The 18879-nt window shown below is 47.2% G+C and overlaps 1 protein-coding gene and 2 long non-coding RNA genes across 3 annotated transcripts in view; 1 reads left to right on the top strand and 2 right to left on the bottom strand.

Moving 5' to 3' along the window:
- Positions 1-10040, bottom strand: part of TRIM28 (tripartite motif containing 28) — a 39398-nt gene extending 29358 nt beyond the window's left edge. Inside the window, 4 exon segments of the mRNA XM_077193256.1 lie at positions 5332-5492; positions 8665-8797; positions 8877-8962; positions 9802-10040. Of these exon segments, the coding sequence (XP_077049371.1) occupies positions 5332-5492; positions 8665-8797; positions 8877-8962; positions 9802-10000 (579 nt within the window). The 5' untranslated portion in view covers positions 10001-10040.
- A 974-nt stretch (positions 10041-11014) lies between these two features.
- LOC143696678 (uncharacterized) lies at positions 11015-13078 on the bottom strand. Its single transcript, XR_013186043.1, has 2 exons — positions 12898-13078; positions 11015-12786 (listed from the first exon to the last, which is right to left on the bottom strand). It is a non-coding gene; the product is annotated as an uncharacterized LOC143696678 (long non-coding RNA).
- A 280-nt stretch (positions 13079-13358) lies between these two features.
- LOC143696677 (uncharacterized) lies at positions 13359-16899 on the top strand. The gene is made up of 3 exons (XR_013186042.1): positions 13359-13723; positions 15191-15444; positions 16408-16899. It is a non-coding gene; the product is annotated as an uncharacterized LOC143696677 (long non-coding RNA).
- Positions 16900-18879: the final 1980 nt, after the last annotated feature.

Raw genomic sequence — 18879 nt, 5'->3', positions numbered from 1 at the left:
TCAGTAATTAAATCCCTTAAGTTAAAGCAATGATAGAATCAGTAATTAAATCCCTAATTAAAGCAATGATAGAATCAGTAATTAAATCCCTAATTAAAGCAATGATAGCACCAGTAGCTAAATCAGTAATGGAATCAGTAATGGAATCAGTAATTAATCCCTAATTAAAGCAGTGATAGAATCAGTAATTAAATCCTAATTAAAGCAATGATAGAATCAGTAATTAAATCCCTAATTAAAGCAGTGATAGAATCAGTAATTAATCCCTAATTAAAGCAGTGATAGAATCAGTAATTAAATCCCTAATTAAAGCAGTGATAGAATCAGTAATTAAATCCCTAATTAAAGCAGTGATAGAATCAGTAATTAATCCCTAATTAAGCAGTGATAGAATCAGTAATTAATCCTATTAAAGCAGTGATAATCAGTAATTAAATCCCTAATTAAAGCAGTACTGAACTCAGTAATTAAAACAGTAATAGAATCAATCATAGAATCAGTAATTAAGACCCTAATTAAATCAATTTATTAAGTCACTAATTAAATCAGTAATTAAAGCAGTAATAGCATCAGTAGCTAAATCAATGATAGAATCAGTAATTAATCCCTAATTAAAGCACTGATAGAATCAGCATTTAAATCAGTAATTAAATCAGTAATTAAATCAATTTTTAAATCTCTAATTACATCAGTAATTAAACCAGTAATAGAATCACTAATTAAATCCGTAATAAAATAAGTAATTAAATCAGTAATAAATTAAGGAATTAAATCCCTAATTAAAGCAGTGATAGAATCAGTAATTAAATCCCTAATTAAAGCAATAATAGAATCAGTAATTAAATCCATAATAAGTAATTAAATCAATAATAAATTAGTATTTAAATCCCTAATTAAAGCAGTGATACAATCAGTAATTAAATCAGTGATAGAATCATTAATTAATCCCTAATTAAAGCAATGATGATCGAATCAGTAATTAAATCCCTAATTAAAAGCAGTGATAGAATCAGTAATAAATCCCTAATTAAAGCAATGATAGAATCAGTAATAAATCCCTAATTAAAGCAGTGATAGCATCACTAATTAAATCAGTAATGGAATGAGTAATTAATCTGTAATTAAATCAATTTTTAAATCACTAATTAAATCAGTAATTAACCAGTAATAGAACCAGTAATTAAATCCATAATAAGTAATTAAATCAGTAATAAATTAAGTAATTAAATCCCTAATTAAAGCAGTGATAGAATCAGTAATTAATCCCTAATTAAAGCAATTTTTAAATCACTAATTAAATCAGTAATAGAATCAGTAATTAAATCCCTAATAAGTACCTAAATCAGTAATAAATTAAGTAATTCAATCCCTAATTACAGCAATGATAGAATCAGTAATTAAATCCCTAATTAAAGCAGTGATAGAATCAGTAATTAAATCTCTAATAAGTAACTAAATCAGTAATAAATTAAGTAATTAAATCAGTAATTAAAGCAATGATAGAATCAGTAATTAAATCCCTAATTAAAGCAGTACTGAACTCAGTAATTAAAACAGTAATAGAATCAGTAATTAAATCCCTAATTCAATCAATTTTTAAATCACTAATTAAACTCAGTAATTAAACCAGTAATAGAATCAGTAATGAAATCCTAATTAAATCAGTAATAGAATCAGTAATTAATCCCTAATTAAACCAGTGATAGCACCAGTAGTTAAATCAGTAATAGAATCAGTAATTAAATCAGTAATGGAATCAGTAATTAAATCCCTAATTAAAGCAGTGATAGAATCAGTAATTAATCACTAATTAAACCAGTAATAGAATCAGTAATTAAATCCATAATAAGTAATTAAATCAGTAATAAATTAAGTAATTAAATCCCTCATTAAAGCAGTGATAGCACCAGTAGCTAAATCAGTATGGAATCAGTAATCAATCTCTAATTAAAGCAATGATGATAGAATCAGTAATTAAATCAGTAATAGAATCAGTAATTAATCACTAATTAAAGCAGTGATAGAATCTGTAATTAATCCCTAATTAAAGCAATGATGATAGAATCAGTAATTAATCCCTAATTAAAGCAGTGATAGCATCAGTAGTTAACTAATGGAATCAGTAATTAATCCCTAATTAAAGCAGTAATAGAATCAGTGACTAAATCAGTAATTAAGTCAATTTTAAATCACTAATTAAATCAGTAATTAAACCAGTAATAGAATCAGTAATGAAATCTGTACTAAATTAAGTAATTATAATCAGTATTAAATTAAGTAATTAAATCCCTAATTAATGCAATGATAGAATCAGTAGTTAAATCACTACTGGAATCAGTAATTAAGTCAGTAATTAAATCAATTTTTAAGTCACTAGATTAAATCAGTAATTAAAGCAGTAATAGAATCAGTAATTAAATCAGTAATAAAGCAATGATGATGGAATCAGTAATTAATCCCTAATTAAAGCAATGATAGAATCAGTAATTAATCCCTAATTAAAGCAATGATAGAATCAGTAATTAAATCAGTAATTAAGTCAATTTTTAAATCACTAATTAAATCAGTAATTAAATCAGTGATAGAATCAGTAATTAAATCCCTAAGTAAAGCAATTTTTAAGTCACTAATTAAATCAGTAATTAAACCAGTAATAGGATCAGTAATTAAATCCGTAATAAAATAAGTAATTAAAGCAGTGATAGAATCAGTAATTAAATCCTAATTAAAGCAGTGATAGCATCACTAATTAAATCAGTAATGGAATCAGTAATTAATCACTAATTAAGCAATGATGATAGAATCAGTAATTAAATCAGTAGTAGAATCACTAATTACATCAGTAATTAAACCAGTAATAGAATCAATAATTAAATCCGTAATAAAATAAGTAATTAAATCAGTAATAAATTAAGTAATTAAATCAGTAGTAAATTAAGTAATTAAATCCCTAATTAAAGCAATGATAGAATCAGTAATTAACCCCTAATTAAAGCAATGATAGAATCAGTAATTAAATCCCTAATTAAATCAGTAATGGAATGAGTAATTAATCACTAATTAAAGTAGTTAACTCAGTAATAAACTCAGTAATTACCCCTAATTAAAGCCGGCAGTGTTAATTACACCCTCAGCTGGGCACTCAGGGGTGACACTCCCCCCCTCATTAATTAGCACTAATTACAATTAATTCCATTAATTCCATTCACGGCTGCTGTCTGTGCTCCCTCTGCTGAGCACTCACCGGCTACAGCAATGCCAGTAATTAATTAATTAATTAGCACTAATTAACGCTAATTACACTCACAGGTGCTGTGGTTTTCCCTCAGGGATTACATTAATGACGGTAATTACAGTAATTAACACTCACGGGTGGGGGGTCAATGGCAGCAGTAATGACAGTAATTAATTAATTAGCACTAATTAACGTGAATTACACTCACTGGTGCTGTGGTGTTCCCTCAGGATTACAGTAATGATGGTAATTACAGTAATTAACACTCACGGGTGGGTCAGAGGCAGCAGTAATGACAGTAAGGGTTACAGTAATTAATTAATTGAGCACTAATTAACGCTAATTAGACTCATGGGTGCAGGCAGTGCTCCGCCTGTGGCACTCCCATTACAGTAATGACAGTAATTAATGCAATTAACACTCACGGGTGAGGTCAATGGTTACAGTAATGACAGGAAGGGTTACAGTAATGACAGTAAGGGTTACAGTACTGACAGTAATGACAGTAATTAATTAATTAGCAGTAATTAACGCTAATTAGACTCACGGGTGCAGGCGGTGCTCCCGCCGGTGGCACTCACATTACAGCAATTACCATTCACAGGTGAGGTCAATGGTTACAGTAAGGACAGTAAGGGTTGCAGTAATGACAGTAATTAATTAATTAGCAGTAATTAAGGCTAATTAGACTCACGGGTGCAGGCGGTGCTCCCCCCTGTGGCACTCCCATTACAGTAATGACAGTAAGGGTTACGGTAAGGACAGTAAGGGTTACAGTAATGACAGTAAGGGTGACAGTAATTAATTAATTAGGCACTAATTAACGCTATTAGACTCACGGGTGCAGCCGGTTCCTCCCGCCTGATGCTCTCTCCCATTACAGTAAGGACAGGAAGGGTTACAGTAATTAATTAATTAGCATTAATTAGCATCAATTAGACTCACGGGTGCAGCCGGTGCTCCCTCCTGTGGCACTCCCATTACAGTAAGGACAGGAAGGGTTACAGTAATTAATTAATTAGCATTAATTAGCGTTAATTAGACTCACGGGTGCAGCTGGTGCTCCCGCCTGTGGCACTCCCATGACAGTAATGACAGTAATTAACACTCACAGGTGGGGTCAATGGTTACAGTAAAGACCGTAAGGGTTACAGTAATTAATTAATTAGCAGTAATTAAGGCTAATTAGACTCACAGGTGCAGCCGTGCTCCCGCCTGCGGCACTCCCATTACAGTAATGACAGTAATTAACACTCACGGGTGGGGTCAATGCTTACAGTAGGGACAGTAAGGGTTACAGTAATGACAGTAATTAATTAATAGCGGTAATTAAGGCTAATTAGACTCACGGGTGCAGCCGGTGCTCCCTCCTGTGGCACTCCCATTACAGTAATGACAGTAAGGGTTACAGTAAGGACAGTAAGGGTTACAGTAATTAATTAATTAGCATTAATTAGCGCTAATTAGACTCACGGGTGCAGGCGGTGCTCCTGCCGGTGGCACTCCCATTACAGTAATGACAGTAAGGGTTACAGTAATGACAGTAAGGGTTACAGTAATGACAGTAAGGATACAGTAATGAATTAATTAGCATTAATTAGCGCTAATTAGACTCACGGGTGCAGCCGGTGCTCCCTCCTGTGGCACTCCCATTACAGTAATGACAGTAATTAATGCAATTAACACTCTCGGGTGGGGTCAGCGGCAGCAGTAATGACAGTAAGGGTTACGGTAATGACAGTAAGGGTTACAGTAATTAATTAATTAGCATTAATTAGCGTTAATTAGACTCACGGGTGCAGGCGGTGCTCCCTCCTGTAGGCACTCCCATTACAGTAATGACAGTGAGGTTAAGGTAAGGACAGTAGGGGTTACAGTAATTAATTAATTAGCAGTAATTAGCGTTAGATTAGACTCACGGTGCAGGCGGTGCTCCCGCCTGTGGCACTCCCATTACAGTAATGACAGTAAGGGTTACAGTAAGGACAGTAAGGGTTGCAGTAATGACAGTAATTAATTAATTAGCATTAATTAGCATTAATTAGACTCACGGGTGCAGGCGGTGCTCCCGCCTGTGGCACTCCCGCAGGTCAGGCTCTCGCAGGCGCTGCAGAACAGGGACAGCGGCTCCCGGGGGTGCGAGCGGCAGCGGGACGGGAACGGCGCCGGGACGGGGTCAATGGGATCCATGGGATCCATGGGATTTGTGGATTAATGGGATTATTGGGAGCAATGGGATCGGGAAGGGACGGAGAGCCTGGGGAGAGAGAGAGAGATGGAGGAATTGGAATGGGGGAAAGCGGGAACGGGGAAATTGGAATGGAAACAAAAACGGCAACGGAGACGGGAATGGGGGAATGGGGAAACCTGGGATAGGAGTAAGGGATTCCCTTCCCCCAGTCCCATTCCCCATTCCCATTCCCCCATTCCCATTCCCCAATTCCCATTACCCATTCCCATTCCCCCATTCCCATTCCCCATTCCCATTCCCCAATTCCATCCCATTCCCATCCCATTCCCCATTCCCATTCCCCATTCCCGATTCCCCATTCCCATTCCCCATGTCCCCCATTCCCATTCCCCCATTCCCATTCCCATCCCATTCCCCATTTCCCCATTCCCATTCCCCCTATTCCCATTCCCCCATTCCCATTCCCCATTCCCATTCCCCATTCCCATCCCCCATTCCCCCATTCCATTCCCCCATTCCATTCCCCATTCCCCCATTCCATTCCATTCCCATTCCATTCCCCCATTCCCCCATTCCCCATTCCCCCATTCCCATTCCCCATTCCCATTCCCCCATTCCCCCATTCCCATTCCCCCATTCCCATTCCCCCATTCCCCCATTCCCATTCCCATTCCCATTCCCCCATTCCCATTCCCATTCCCATTCCCCATTCCCCCATTCCCATTCCCCCATTCCCATTCCCATTCCCCATTCCCCCATTCCCATTCCCCCATTCCCCCATTCCCCATTCCCCATTCCCATCCCCCATTCCCCCATTCCCATTCCCATTCCCATTCCCCCATTCCCATTCCCATTCCCCCATTCCCCATTCCCCCATTCCCATTCCCATTCCCCCATTCCCCATTCCCCCATTCCCCATTCCCCCATTCCCATTCCCCCATTCCCATTCTCATTCCCCCATTCCCCCATTCCCCCATTCCCATTCCCAATTCCCATTCCCCCATTCCCCCATTCCCATTCCCATTCCCCATTCCCATTCCCCCATTCCCATTCCCATTCCCCATTCCCCCATTCCCATTCCCCCATTCCCATTCCCATTCCCCCATTCCCATTCCCATTCCCCCATTCCCATTCCCAATTCCCATTCCCCCATTCCCATTCCCATTCCCCATTCCCCATTCCCATTCCCCCATTCCCCCATTCCCCATTCCCCATTCCCATTCCCCATTCCCATTCCCCCATTCCCCATTCCCATTCCCCATTCCCCCATTCCCCTTCCCCCATTCCCCCATTCCCATTCCCATTCCCATTCCCCATTCCCATTCCCCCATTCCCATTCCCATTCCCCCATTCCCATTCCCCCATTCCCATTCCCCAATTCCCATTCCCCCATTCCCCCATTCCCCCATTCCCCCATTCCCATTCCCATTCCCCCATTCCCCATTCCCCATTCCCCATTCCCCCATTCCCATTCCCCCATTCCCATTCCCATTCCCCCATTCCCCATTCCCCCATTCCCATTCCCCCATTCCCATTCCCATTCCCCCATTCCATTCCCCATTCCCCCATTCCCCATTCCCCCATTCCCATTCCCATTCCCCCATTCCCATTCCCCCATTCCCATTTCCCCATTCCCATTCCCATTCCCATTCCCATTCCCATTCCCATTCCCATTCCCATTCCCCATTCCCCCATTCCCCATTCCCATCCCCATTCCCATTCCCCCATTCCCATTCCCCATTCCCCATTCCCCCATTCCCATTCCCCATTCCCATTCCCCCATTCCCATTCCCCATTCCCATTCCCCATTCCCATTCCCCCATTCCCCATTCCCCCATTCCCATTCCTATTCCCATTCCCCAATTCCCAATGGGAATGGGGAAAACTGGGAAATTGGAAATGGGGGAAATGGGAAGATGGGATGGAAATGGGAATGGGAAAAGAGAGGAATGGGAATGGGAATGGGAATGTGGGAATGGGAATGGAGGGGAATTGGAAATGGGGGAATGGGAATGGGGGAATGGGGAATGGGAATGGGGAACCTGGGAATGTGGGAATGGGATTGGGGAATGGGGAAACGGGGGAATGGGATGGGGCAAATGGGAATTGGAATGGGGGAAACTGGGAATGGGAATGAGGGGAATTGGGAACATGGAATGGGAATGGGGTAAACTGGGAACAGGAACATGGAAATGGGGAAATGGGGAATAGGGAGATGGGAATATGGAAATGGGGGAATGGGAATGGGGGAATGGGAATGGGGAATGGGGAATGGAGGAATGGGAACGGGAATGGGGGAATGGGAATGGGGGAATGGGAATGGGGGAATGGGAATGGGAATGGGAATGGGGAATGGGAATGGGAATGGGAATGGGGAATGGGAATGGGGGAATGGGAATGGGGAATGGGAATGGCAATGGGGGAATGGGAATGGGGGAATGGGAATGGGAACGGGAATGGGGAATGGGGAATGGGGGAATGGCAATGGGGAATGGGAATGGGGGAATGGGGGAATGGGGGAATGGGAATGGGAATGGGAATGGGGATGGGGGAATGGGAATGGGGGAATGGGGGAATGGGAATGGGAATGGGGGAATGGGAATGGAGGAATGGGAATGGGAATGGGAATGGGAATGGGGATGGGGGAATGGGAATGGGAATGGGGGAATGGGAATGGGAATGGGGGAATGGGGGAATGGGAATGGGAATGGGGGAATGGGAATGGAGGAATGGGAATGGGGGAATGGAGGAATGGGAATGGGGGAATGGGAATGGGAATGGGGGAATGGGAATGGGAATGGGGGAATGGGGAATGGGGGAATGGGAATGGAGGAATGGGAATGGGGGAATGGAGGAATGGGAATGGGGGAATGGGAATGGGGGAATGGGAATGGGGAATGGGGAATGGGAATGGGGGAATGGAGGAATGGGAATGGGGAATGGGAATGGGGAATGGGAATGGGGGAATGGGGGAATGGGAATGGGAATGGGGAATGGGAATGGCAATGGGGGAATGGGAATGGGGGAATGGGAATGGGAATGGGGGAATGGGAATGGGGGAATGAGGGAATGGGGGAAATTGGGAATGGGAACAGCAATAGGGAAAATTGGGAATGGGGGAAACGGAACAGGAACGTGGCAATGGGGGAATGGGAATGGGTTACAGGAGGTGCCACGGGTGACACAGGGAGGTGACAATGAGGTGACAATGAGGTGACAATGAGGTGACCTCACTCACCCAGGGGCTGCACGCGGTGCTCCCGGGTGTACCTGACCCTCAGGTGAGCCCCCACGCAGGTGGCGCACAGCGGCTCCGAGCACTCCAGACAGAAGCTGGTGGCCCTGGCGTTGTCCTCGCAGCTGGTGCAGCTCTGGGGACAAGGGACAAGTCCCTCAGACCCCATCAGTTAATTAGGGTTAATTAGCATTAATTAATTAATTAAGCCCTACCTGCCCGCTGGGGCTGGGCTGCAGGAACAGGTTCTCCATGATGTCACCCAGGGGACACTGCTGGTGGCACACGGGACACTCGAACGCTGAGGGGACACGGAGGGGACAGAGTCACAGCAGGGTCACGGTGTCCCCAAGGAGGGGACAGTGCCACACAGAGGGGTCGGTGTCCCCTCCCCACAGAGCTCCCAGTATCCCCCAGTGACCCCAGTAAAGCCCCAATGCCTCCCCAGTGCTCCCAGTAGCCCCCAGTGTTCCCAGTGACCCTGAGCACAACCCAGTGCTCCCAGTAACTCCCAGTGCTCCCAGTATCCCCCAGTGACCCCCAGTAACTCCCAGTGCTCCCAGTATCCCCCAGTGACCCCCAGTATCTCCCAGTAACTCCCAGTATCCCCCACTATCTCCCCATACCTCCCAGTACCTCCCAGTATCCCCAGTCCCTCCCACCATTCCCGTCCCTTAGGTGGGCTCCAGGCGTGGCTCCCAGTGCTCCCAGTAGCCCCCAGTGCTCCCACTAATCCCCAGTACCTCCCCAGTAATCACCAGTAAACTCCAGCGATCCCAGTAACCCCCAGTGCTCCCAGTACCTCCCAGTAACCCCCAGTGCTCCCAGCAACCCCCAGTAACCCCCAGTGCTCCCAGTAAACCCCAGCGCTTCCCAGTAATCTCCAGTAAACTCCAGCAATCCCAATAACTCTCAGCATCTCCCAGTGGCTCCCAGTATCTCCCAGTGGCTCCCAGTATTCCCAGTAACCCCCAGTGCTCCCAGTATCCCCAGTCCCTCATCTCCCCTCACCGTTCCCGTGCTCGCTCCCGATGCAGCCCCGGCACACGGAGTGCAGCCAGGGCAGCACCCGCGCCTCCCAGTGCTCCCAGTATCCCCCAGTATCCCCCAGTATCCCCCAGTATCCCCATCTCCCCTCACCGTTCTTGTCTCCATGCTCGCTCCCGATGCAGCCCCGGCACACGGAGTGCAGGCAGGGCAGCAGCCGCGGTTCCCGCTGCGGGCTCAGGCGTTTTCTGCAGGCCCCGCAGAGCTCCAGCAGCCCCAGCGGCTCGGGCAGCTCCGCTCCGGTGGCCCCGGGACCGCTCCCGAGCGCTGCCGCCGCCTGAGGCGCCGCCATGGTGGCCGCGTCCCCCTCACGCTGGGCACGGCCTCCTGCTCCCGCCCCCGCACCGCCCCGCGACCAATCACTGCCCGCGCTGGCTGATTGACGTTGTGAAGAACCAATAGAAGGAAGGCAGGGAGGGGATTACGGAGATTGACAGCGCGCGGGAGCAATGAGAGAGGAGAAGGCGGGAAGGAAAGGGCAGGAAGAGGCCTCCGGCACGTGAAGGCGAACGGGCCAATCAGCGCGCAGAGCGGGCGGAGCTCAGCCAATCAGCGGCCGGAGAGCCCTGGGGAAGGCGGGGACTTCTTGGACGGAGTGGCCAATCGGAATCGGCGCGCTGCGAGGAGGCGGGGCGGATGATGTGATGGACAGCTGAACAAACCAATGGGAAGCAGAACTGGGGAGGGACTGGGAATACTGGGAGGTACTGGGGGTTACTGGGAATTACTGGGATCACTGCGAGCTCGGAGCACTGGGGAGGCACAGGGGGTTACTGGGAATTACTGGGGGTTACTGGGAGCACTGGGAGTTACTGGGGGTTACTGGGGGTTACTGGGAGTTACTGGGAATTACTGGGAGTTACTGGGGTTACTTGGATCACTGGGAATTACTGGGAGCACTGGGGATCACTGGGAGATACTGGGAACACTGGGGGTAAATGGGATTGATGGGAGTTACTGGGAGCACTGGGAGATACTGGGATCACAGGGAATTACTGGGACTTACTGGAAATTACTGGGAGAACTGGGAATTACTGGGATCACTGGGACTACTGGGAGTTACTGGGGATCATTAAGAGTTACTGGGATCACTGGGGGTTACTGGGGATTAATGGAAATTACTGGGAGCACTGGGAGGTACTGGAGATTAATGGGGATTACTGGGAGTTACTGGAAATTACTGAGATCACTGGAGGTTACTGGGGGTCACTGGGAGATACTGGGAATACTGGGAGCACTGGGGGTTACTGGATGTATCTGGGAGTTACTGGGATCACTGGGAGATACTGGGACAGAGCTGAGCAGGTGACACAACACAGGTGACACAGCACAGGTGACATCAATTTTAATGTAAAAAACGGCAAAAACAGCACCAAAAGCGTCCCTAAACCCCCCGGGGTCATTGTCACCATCGGGGGGACAGGAGGGAGCCCAGTCCCAGGTCATCCCCAGCTCCTGGGTCATTCTCAGGTGTCCCTGGATCCTTCTCCAGGTGCGACACCTCAACTCCATCCAGCCCTCCGAGCATCTCCATGGCCATTCATGGTCCATCCGTCCAATCATCTCCATGGCCATTCATGGTCCATCTGTCCAATCATCTCCATGGCCATTCATGGTCCATCCGTCCAATCATCTCCATGGCCATTCATGGTCCATCCATCCAATCATCTCCATGGCCATTCATGGTCCACCTGTCCAATCCCTGTTCTAGAACATTCCAGGGGTCCCACCAGGTCAATGACATCATCACCCTCATGGTCCATCCGTCCAATCATCTCCATGGCCTCTCATGGTCCATCCAATCATCTCCATGGCCACTCATGGCCCATCCGTCCAATCATCTCCATGGCCACTCATGGTCCATCCATCCAATCCCAATGCCCAACTCAGTTCCAGAACATTCTAGGGGTCCCACCAGGTCAATGACATCATCACCTTCATGGTCCATCCATCCAATCATCTCCATGGCCATTCATGGTCCATCTGTCCAATCCCTGTTCTAGAACATTCCAGGGGTCCCACCAGGTCAATGACATCATCACCTTCATGGTCCATCCATCCAATCATCTCCATGGCCTCTCATGGTCCATCCGTCCAATCATCTCCATGGCCACTCATGGTCCATTTGTCCAATCATCTCCATGGCCTCTCATGGTCCATCTGTCCAATCCCTGTTCTAGAACATTCCAAGGGTCCCACCAGGTCAAAGACATCATCACCTTCATGGTCCATCCATCCAATCATCTCCATGGCCTCTCATGGTCCATCCAATCATCTCCATGGCCATTCATGGTCCATCCATCCAATCATCTCCATGGCCACTCATGGTCCATCTGTCCAATCATCTCCATGGTCACTCATGGTCCATCTGTCCAATCCCTGTTCTAGAACATTCCAGGGGTCCCACCAGGTCAATGACATCATCACCCTCATGGTCCATCCATCCAATCATCTCCATGGCCTCTCATGGTCCATCCCTCCAATCATCTCCATGGTCCATCCATCCAATCCCGGTGCCCAACTCAGTTCCAGAACATTCCAGGGGTCCCATCATGTCAATGACATCACCACCCTCGATGTCCAGCCCTCTGAGCATCTCCATGGTCTCTCATGGCCCATCCATCCAATCATCTCCATGGCCTCTCATGGTCCATCTGTCCAATCTCTGTTCTAGAACATTCCAGGGGTCCCACCAGGTCAATGACATCATCACCCTCATGGTCCATCCCTCCAATCATCTCCATGGCCTCTCATGGTCCATCCAATCATCTCCATGGCCATTCATGATCCATCCGTCCAATCATCTCCATGGCCTCTCATGGTCCATCTGTCCAATCCCGGTGCCCAACTCAGTTCCAGAACATTCCAGGGGTCCCACCAGGTCAATGACATCATCACCCTCATGGTCCATCCATCCAATCATCTCCATGGCCATTCATGGTCCATCTGTCCAATCCCTGTTCTAGAACATTCCAGGGGTCCCACCAGGTCAATGACATCATCACCCTCATGCTCCATCCATCCAATCATCTCCATGGCCACTCATGGTCCATCCTTGCAATCATCTCCATGGTCCATCTGTCCAATCCCGGTGTCCAACTCAGTTCCAGAACATTCCATGGGTCCCATCAGATCATCACCCTCAATGAGGTGGCATCACCCACCCAGGGGCTGCACCCGGTGTAGTACCTGACCCTCAGGTGAGCCCCGACGCAGGTGGCGCACAGCGGCTCCGAGCACTCCAGACAGAAGCTGGTGGCCCTGGCGTTGTCCTCGCAGCTGGTGCAGCTCTGGGGACAAGGGACACGCCCGGGGGGACACATCCGTTTGGCCCCAATTAGTGTTAATTAGCATTAATTAATTAATTAAGCCCTACCTGCCCGCTGGGCTGCAGGAACAGGTTCTCCATGATATCAACCAAGGGGACACTGCTGGTGGCACACGGGACACACGAACGCTGAGGGGACACGGAGGGGACACAGAGGGGACAGAGTCACAGCAGGGTCACGGTGTCCCCATGGGTGGGGGGACAGGGGTGTCCCCTCCCCACAGAGCTCCCAGTAACTCCCAGTGCTCCCAGTATCTCCCAGTTTCCCCCAGTACCTCCCTATGTGGGAAAGGGACAAAAATTACGGAGCTGAGATCCCATGGGAGGCGGGGAGCAGTTGGTAAATTATAACATCTGTTCCAGAAAGTTCTCTGCTCTAAACTTCCCCATTGGAGCACCCCACAAAAACACCTCCCCCGCACCCCGGTTCCCCCGTCCCAATGGCCGGAGAGCCCCGCTGTGCCCGCCCCTCCGCTCCCCTTCTTAAACCCGGGTCCCGCCCGGTTTCGGGGCTCGGTTTCTTTACCCTGCTCCGAATTGTTTCGGTTTCACGACAAATCCGGCCCCGGGGGAGCCGCTGCGAAGCTGAGAAGGAGCGGCAGGAACGCAGCCAAGCCGCTGTGAGGCGTCTGTCTGTCTGTCTGTCTGTCTGTCTGTCCGTCCGTCCGGGACTTTGAGAGAACTTCGGTAAGCAGAATTCAGTGCTCATCGCAGCACGCACCCCCCCACCCGAACGAATCTGCTTTTATTTTAATTTATTTGCCTCGTCAATGTGTTTTTTAGCGATGGGATGTCGCCTATCCCGCGCTCGGAGGGAGTTTTATCTCCAAATTCGAAGTCGTCTTGTTTCGGGAAAAAAAATGTGTTTTTAAAAAGGGATGTTAAGGTGTTCGTTCGGTTTGTGTTCGAGGGTTTTCCCGAGATTTCTCGGGAAGATGTTTTGTCCGTTTCGTTATGGGAAAAAGTGGGGAAATGCATTTCTTTAGAGCAAGTTAAGGGGAATTTTAGGAAAATTCACTGCTTTGTTTGATTCGATTTTTAAGTTGATAAAAAAATAGAAAAAGCCCAGGATCCCGGTCCTCCTTCCCCGTGTCCCCCCCGCCTGCTTTTTTAAACCCTCTGCCCCCGTGGAGGATGCGGGACACACGCCCTGTCCCGCTGCCGTCTCCTGCATCCACCAGCGCCTCTCCCCGCCTGGGAATTTACCCTTAACCCCCATCCTAGAAATCTCTGTTTGTAGTTTGGGGGTTCCCATCGTAAAAATCTCTGTTTGTAGTTCGGGGGTTCTTGTTTACAAAATGGCGGCGGCACAAGATGGCGGCGGCCTCGTGGCAGCGCAGGGCGCCGCCATTTCCCTCCTCTGGCCGCTCCCCCCGCGTCGGGCCCGCCCCTTTCCGGGCTGGGTCCTCCTGTGGGCGGTGCTCCCCAGAAGGCCCCGCCCAGAGGCGTGACGTCAGTTTAAAGCCGCGCCCCCGTTTGTGCCTTCCGGTTCCCACGGCAACGAGACCGGAAGTGGGCGTGGTTTAAACCGGAAGGCCGCCATCTTGGCTTGCCGGAAACCCTGCGGTTTAGCGTGTCCGGTCACCACCTCAGGGGCGGAGATTTGGCTGCACCCCGGGCCACAACACCAGGCCAGGGAGCAGCTGGGCAAAGATCCGGGAGGAGCAATCAGGGATGGGAATCTTGAGCTGGCAGAGGGCCTGGGGCTGGTGGCTGCTCCAGTCATTCTTAATCCGAATGGGAACGCGAGGTGGGAGCAAATTCCATGCTCAGAGATCAAAGAGGTGTGGAAAGCAGCGAAACACTGTGGGAGAGGTTCACCCTATTTTAAAAATTTACTAGAACTGACAATTACTGCACATATTCCAGTAGCCCGTGACTTAAAGTACATTGTGACAGCCTTGTTGATCCCCACTGAGTTTCTTCTCTGGGAAGCCAATTGGAAAAAACTGTTAAAGGCAGGCCTTGATTGAGACACATCAAATACAAGGATTAGGTGATGGTGCTATGGATGCATTTGTGGGTGAAGGAGATTTTATCAGGCCTGAAGATCAGGCCATTTTGCCTGATGAAATAAATGAAATTAATTTTAGTAATTGATGTGATTAATGAAATTAAACTAGCTGCTAAAACTGCACTTTTTAAATATCCCAGACGATGCCACCGCCTTGCAAAGCTGCTCAGCCACCCACCAGGGAGGGGATGAGCCCTTCCTCAAGTTCATGGACCAACTCTGAGAAACCATTAAAAGACAGAACAACAACGTGGAAGCCAGGGGTGAGCTGCTCCAAAAAATGGTCATGAGTAACCTCAACTGAGCCACCAAGAAGATCCTCAGAGCTCTTCCACAGGATCCTGAGCCTCAAATCGCCCAAATGGTCACCCTGGAACAGCCAATTGTGGCTGCGGTAAGCAAGGGTGTCGGGGAGGCAGTGGTCACTTGAAATAATATTCAATATTTTAATTGTAAGCAGTATGGGCATAATTATGTCAAATGTGCCTACGCCCTGTCCCATGGATGCATTGATTCCACCATGGCTCCAGCAGCTTCCTCAGATCTGGGAAATGGTTTTTTCTGGAAAATGGTTTTTTCTGGGAAATGGTTTTTTTTTCTGGGAATTTTTTTTTTCTGGGAAATTTTTTTTTTTCTGGGAAATGGTTTTTTCTGGAAAATGTTTTTTTTCTGGAAAATGGTTTTTTCTGGGAAATGTTTTTTTGTGGAAAATGGTTTTTTCTGGGAAATGGGTTTTTTTTGGGAAATGTTTTGTTTTTCTGGGAAATGGTTTTTTCTGGAAAATGGTTTTTTCTGGGAAATGTTTTTTTTTTCTGGAAAATGGTTTTTTTTCTGAGAAATGGTTTTTTTTCTGAGAAATATTTTTTTCTGGGAAATGGTTTTTTCAGCCCACCTCAGCCCCACACGATTACACCAAGTCCAGGCCTCAGCGGTTCCAGGTGGGCAGCAAAACCCAATTCCCAGATGGGTCATTTCCGAGGCTCGGTGCCCCGAGGGAGGTTTCAGGTCCTTCCATCGAACAGGGCAGGTAGACTCGAGCCTTTGCAGAGCCCTCCCCAGCTCAGTCACAGTCATGGTACAGGATGAGGGCTTTGCCAGGGTTCCAGCTGGCTTCTTGGAGCCTCCCTTCCACGCCAGGACCATGGAGGTGCTGATGGTTGGGGACAACAAACAGGTTCCTTTTGGAATTATTGTGATCCCAGAGGTTGTGACTGTTCACCCTTCCAATAAAATAACTGTGACCGTTTCCTGTACCTCACCGCCGTACACTTAGTGCAGGCACGCTCGTTTTGCACAGATGTGTGTGCTTCCAGGACAGGACCCTGATGAGTCTAATTGTGGTGTTTATTTTCCACAGAAACCATCCAGGGAAAGACCTAACACATCAGCCACCATCTTCTAGAAAGAGAAGAATTTATACCTTCCAATGATGGCAGGCACAGGAAGATTCACCTTTACACCTTTCAATGATGGCAGGTTCACCTTTACACCTTTCAATGATGGCAGGCACAGGAAGATTCACCTTTACACCACAGGAAGATTCACCTTTACACCATTCAATGATGGCAGGCACAGGAAGATTCACCTTTACACCTTTCAGTGATGGCAGGTTCACCTTTACACCTTTCAATGATGGCAGGCACAGGAAGATTCACCTTTACACCTTTCAGTGATGGCAGGTTCACCTTTACACCTTTCACTGATGGCAGGTTCACCTTTACACCTTTCACTGATGGCAGGTTCACCTTTACACCTTTCAGTGATGGCAGGTTCACCTTTACACCTTTCAATGATGGCGGGTTCACCTTTACACCTTTCAGTGATGGCAGGCACAGGCAGATTCACCTTTACACCACAGGAAGATTCACCTTTACACCTTTCAATGATGGCAGGCACAGGCAGATTCACCTTTACACCACAGGAAGATTCACCTTTACACCTTTCAGTGATGGCAGGCACAGGAAGATTCACCTTTACACCTTTCACTGATGGCAGGCACAGGAAGATTCACCTTTACACCACAGGAAGATTCACCTTTACACCTTTCAGTGATGGCAGACACAGGAAGATTCACCTTTACGCCTTCTGATGATGGCAGGCACAGGAAGATTCACCTTTACACCTTTCAATGATGGCAGGTTCACCTTTACACCTTTCAATGATGGCAGGCACAGGAAGATTCACCTTTACACCACAGGAAGATTCACCTTTACACCTTTCAGTGATGGCAGGCACAGGAAAATTCACCTTTACACCTTTCAGTGATGGCAGACACAGGAAGATTCACTTTTACACCTTTCAGTGATGGCAGGTTCACCTTTACACCTTTCAGTGATGGCAGGCACAGGAAGATTCACCTTTACACCTTTCAATGATGGCAGGCACAGGAAGATTCACCTTTACACCACAGGAAGATTCACCTTTACACCTTTCAGTGATGGCAGGTTCACCTTTACACCATTCAATTATGGCAGGCACAGGAAGATTCACCTTTACACCTTTCAATGGTGGCAGGTTCACCTTTACACCATTCAATTATGGCAGACACAGGAATATTCACCTTTACACCTTTCAGTGATGGCAGGCACAGGAAGATTCACCTTTACACCACAGGAAGATTCACCTTTACACCTTTCGATGATGGCAGGTTCACCTTTACACCTTTCAGTGATGGCAGACACAGGAAGATTCACCTTTACACCACAGGAAGATTCACCTTTACACCATTCAATGATGGCAGGCACAGGAAGATTCACCTTTACACCTTTCACTGATGGCAGACACAGGAAGATTCACCTTTACACCTTTCAATGATGGCAGGTTCACCTTTACACCTTCCAGTGATGGCAGGCACAGGAAGATTCACCTTTACACCTTTTGATGATGGCAGGTTCACCTTTACACCTTTCAATGATGGCAGATTCACCTTTACACCTTTCAGTGATGGCAGACACAGGAAGATTCACCTTTACACCTTTCAGTGATGGCAGACACAGGAAGATTCACCTTTACACCTTTCAGTGATGGCAGGTTCACCTTTACACCTTTCAGTGATGGCAGGCACAGGAAGATTCACCTTTACACCTTTCAATGATGGCAGGTTCACCTTTACACCTTCCAGTGATGGCAGACACAGGAAGATTCACTTTTACACCTTTCAGTGATGGCAGGTTCACCTTTACACCTTTCAGTGATGGCAGGCACAGGAAGATTCACCTTTACACCACAGGAAGATTCACCTTTACACCTTTCAATGATGGCAGGCACAGGAAGATTCACCTTTACACCTTTCAGTGATGGCAGGTTCACCTTTACACCTTTCAATGATGGCAGGCACAGGAAGATTCACCTTTACACCTTTCAGTGATGGCAGGTTCACCTTTACACCTTTCACTGATGGCAGGTTCACCTTTACACCTTTCACTGATGGCAGGTTCACCTTTACACCTTTCAGTGATGGCAGGTTCACCTTTACACCTTTCAATGATGGCGGGTTCACCTTTACACCTTTCAGTGATGGCAGGCACAGGCAGATTCACCTTTACACCACAGGAAGATTCACCTTTACACCTTTCAATGATGGCAGGCACAGGCAGATTCACCTTTACACCACAGGAAGATTCACCTTTACACCTTTCAGTGATGGCAGGCACAGGAAGATTCACCTTTACACCTTTCACTGATGGCAGGCACAGGAAGATTCACCTTTACACCACAGGAAGATTCACCTTTACACCTTTCAGTGATGGCAGACACAGGAAGATTCACCTTTACGCCTTCTGATGATGGCAGGCACAGGAAGATTCACCTTTACACCTTTCAATGATGG

This window comes from Agelaius phoeniceus, chromosome 37 (genome assembly GCF_051311805.1).
Source record: "Agelaius phoeniceus isolate bAgePho1 chromosome 37, bAgePho1.hap1, whole genome shotgun sequence".
Classification (NCBI taxonomy): domain Eukaryota; kingdom Metazoa; phylum Chordata; class Aves; order Passeriformes; family Icteridae; genus Agelaius; species Agelaius phoeniceus.
Note: the sequence above shows the minus strand (reverse complement) of the source record. Positions and strands in the feature narration are given on the sequence as shown.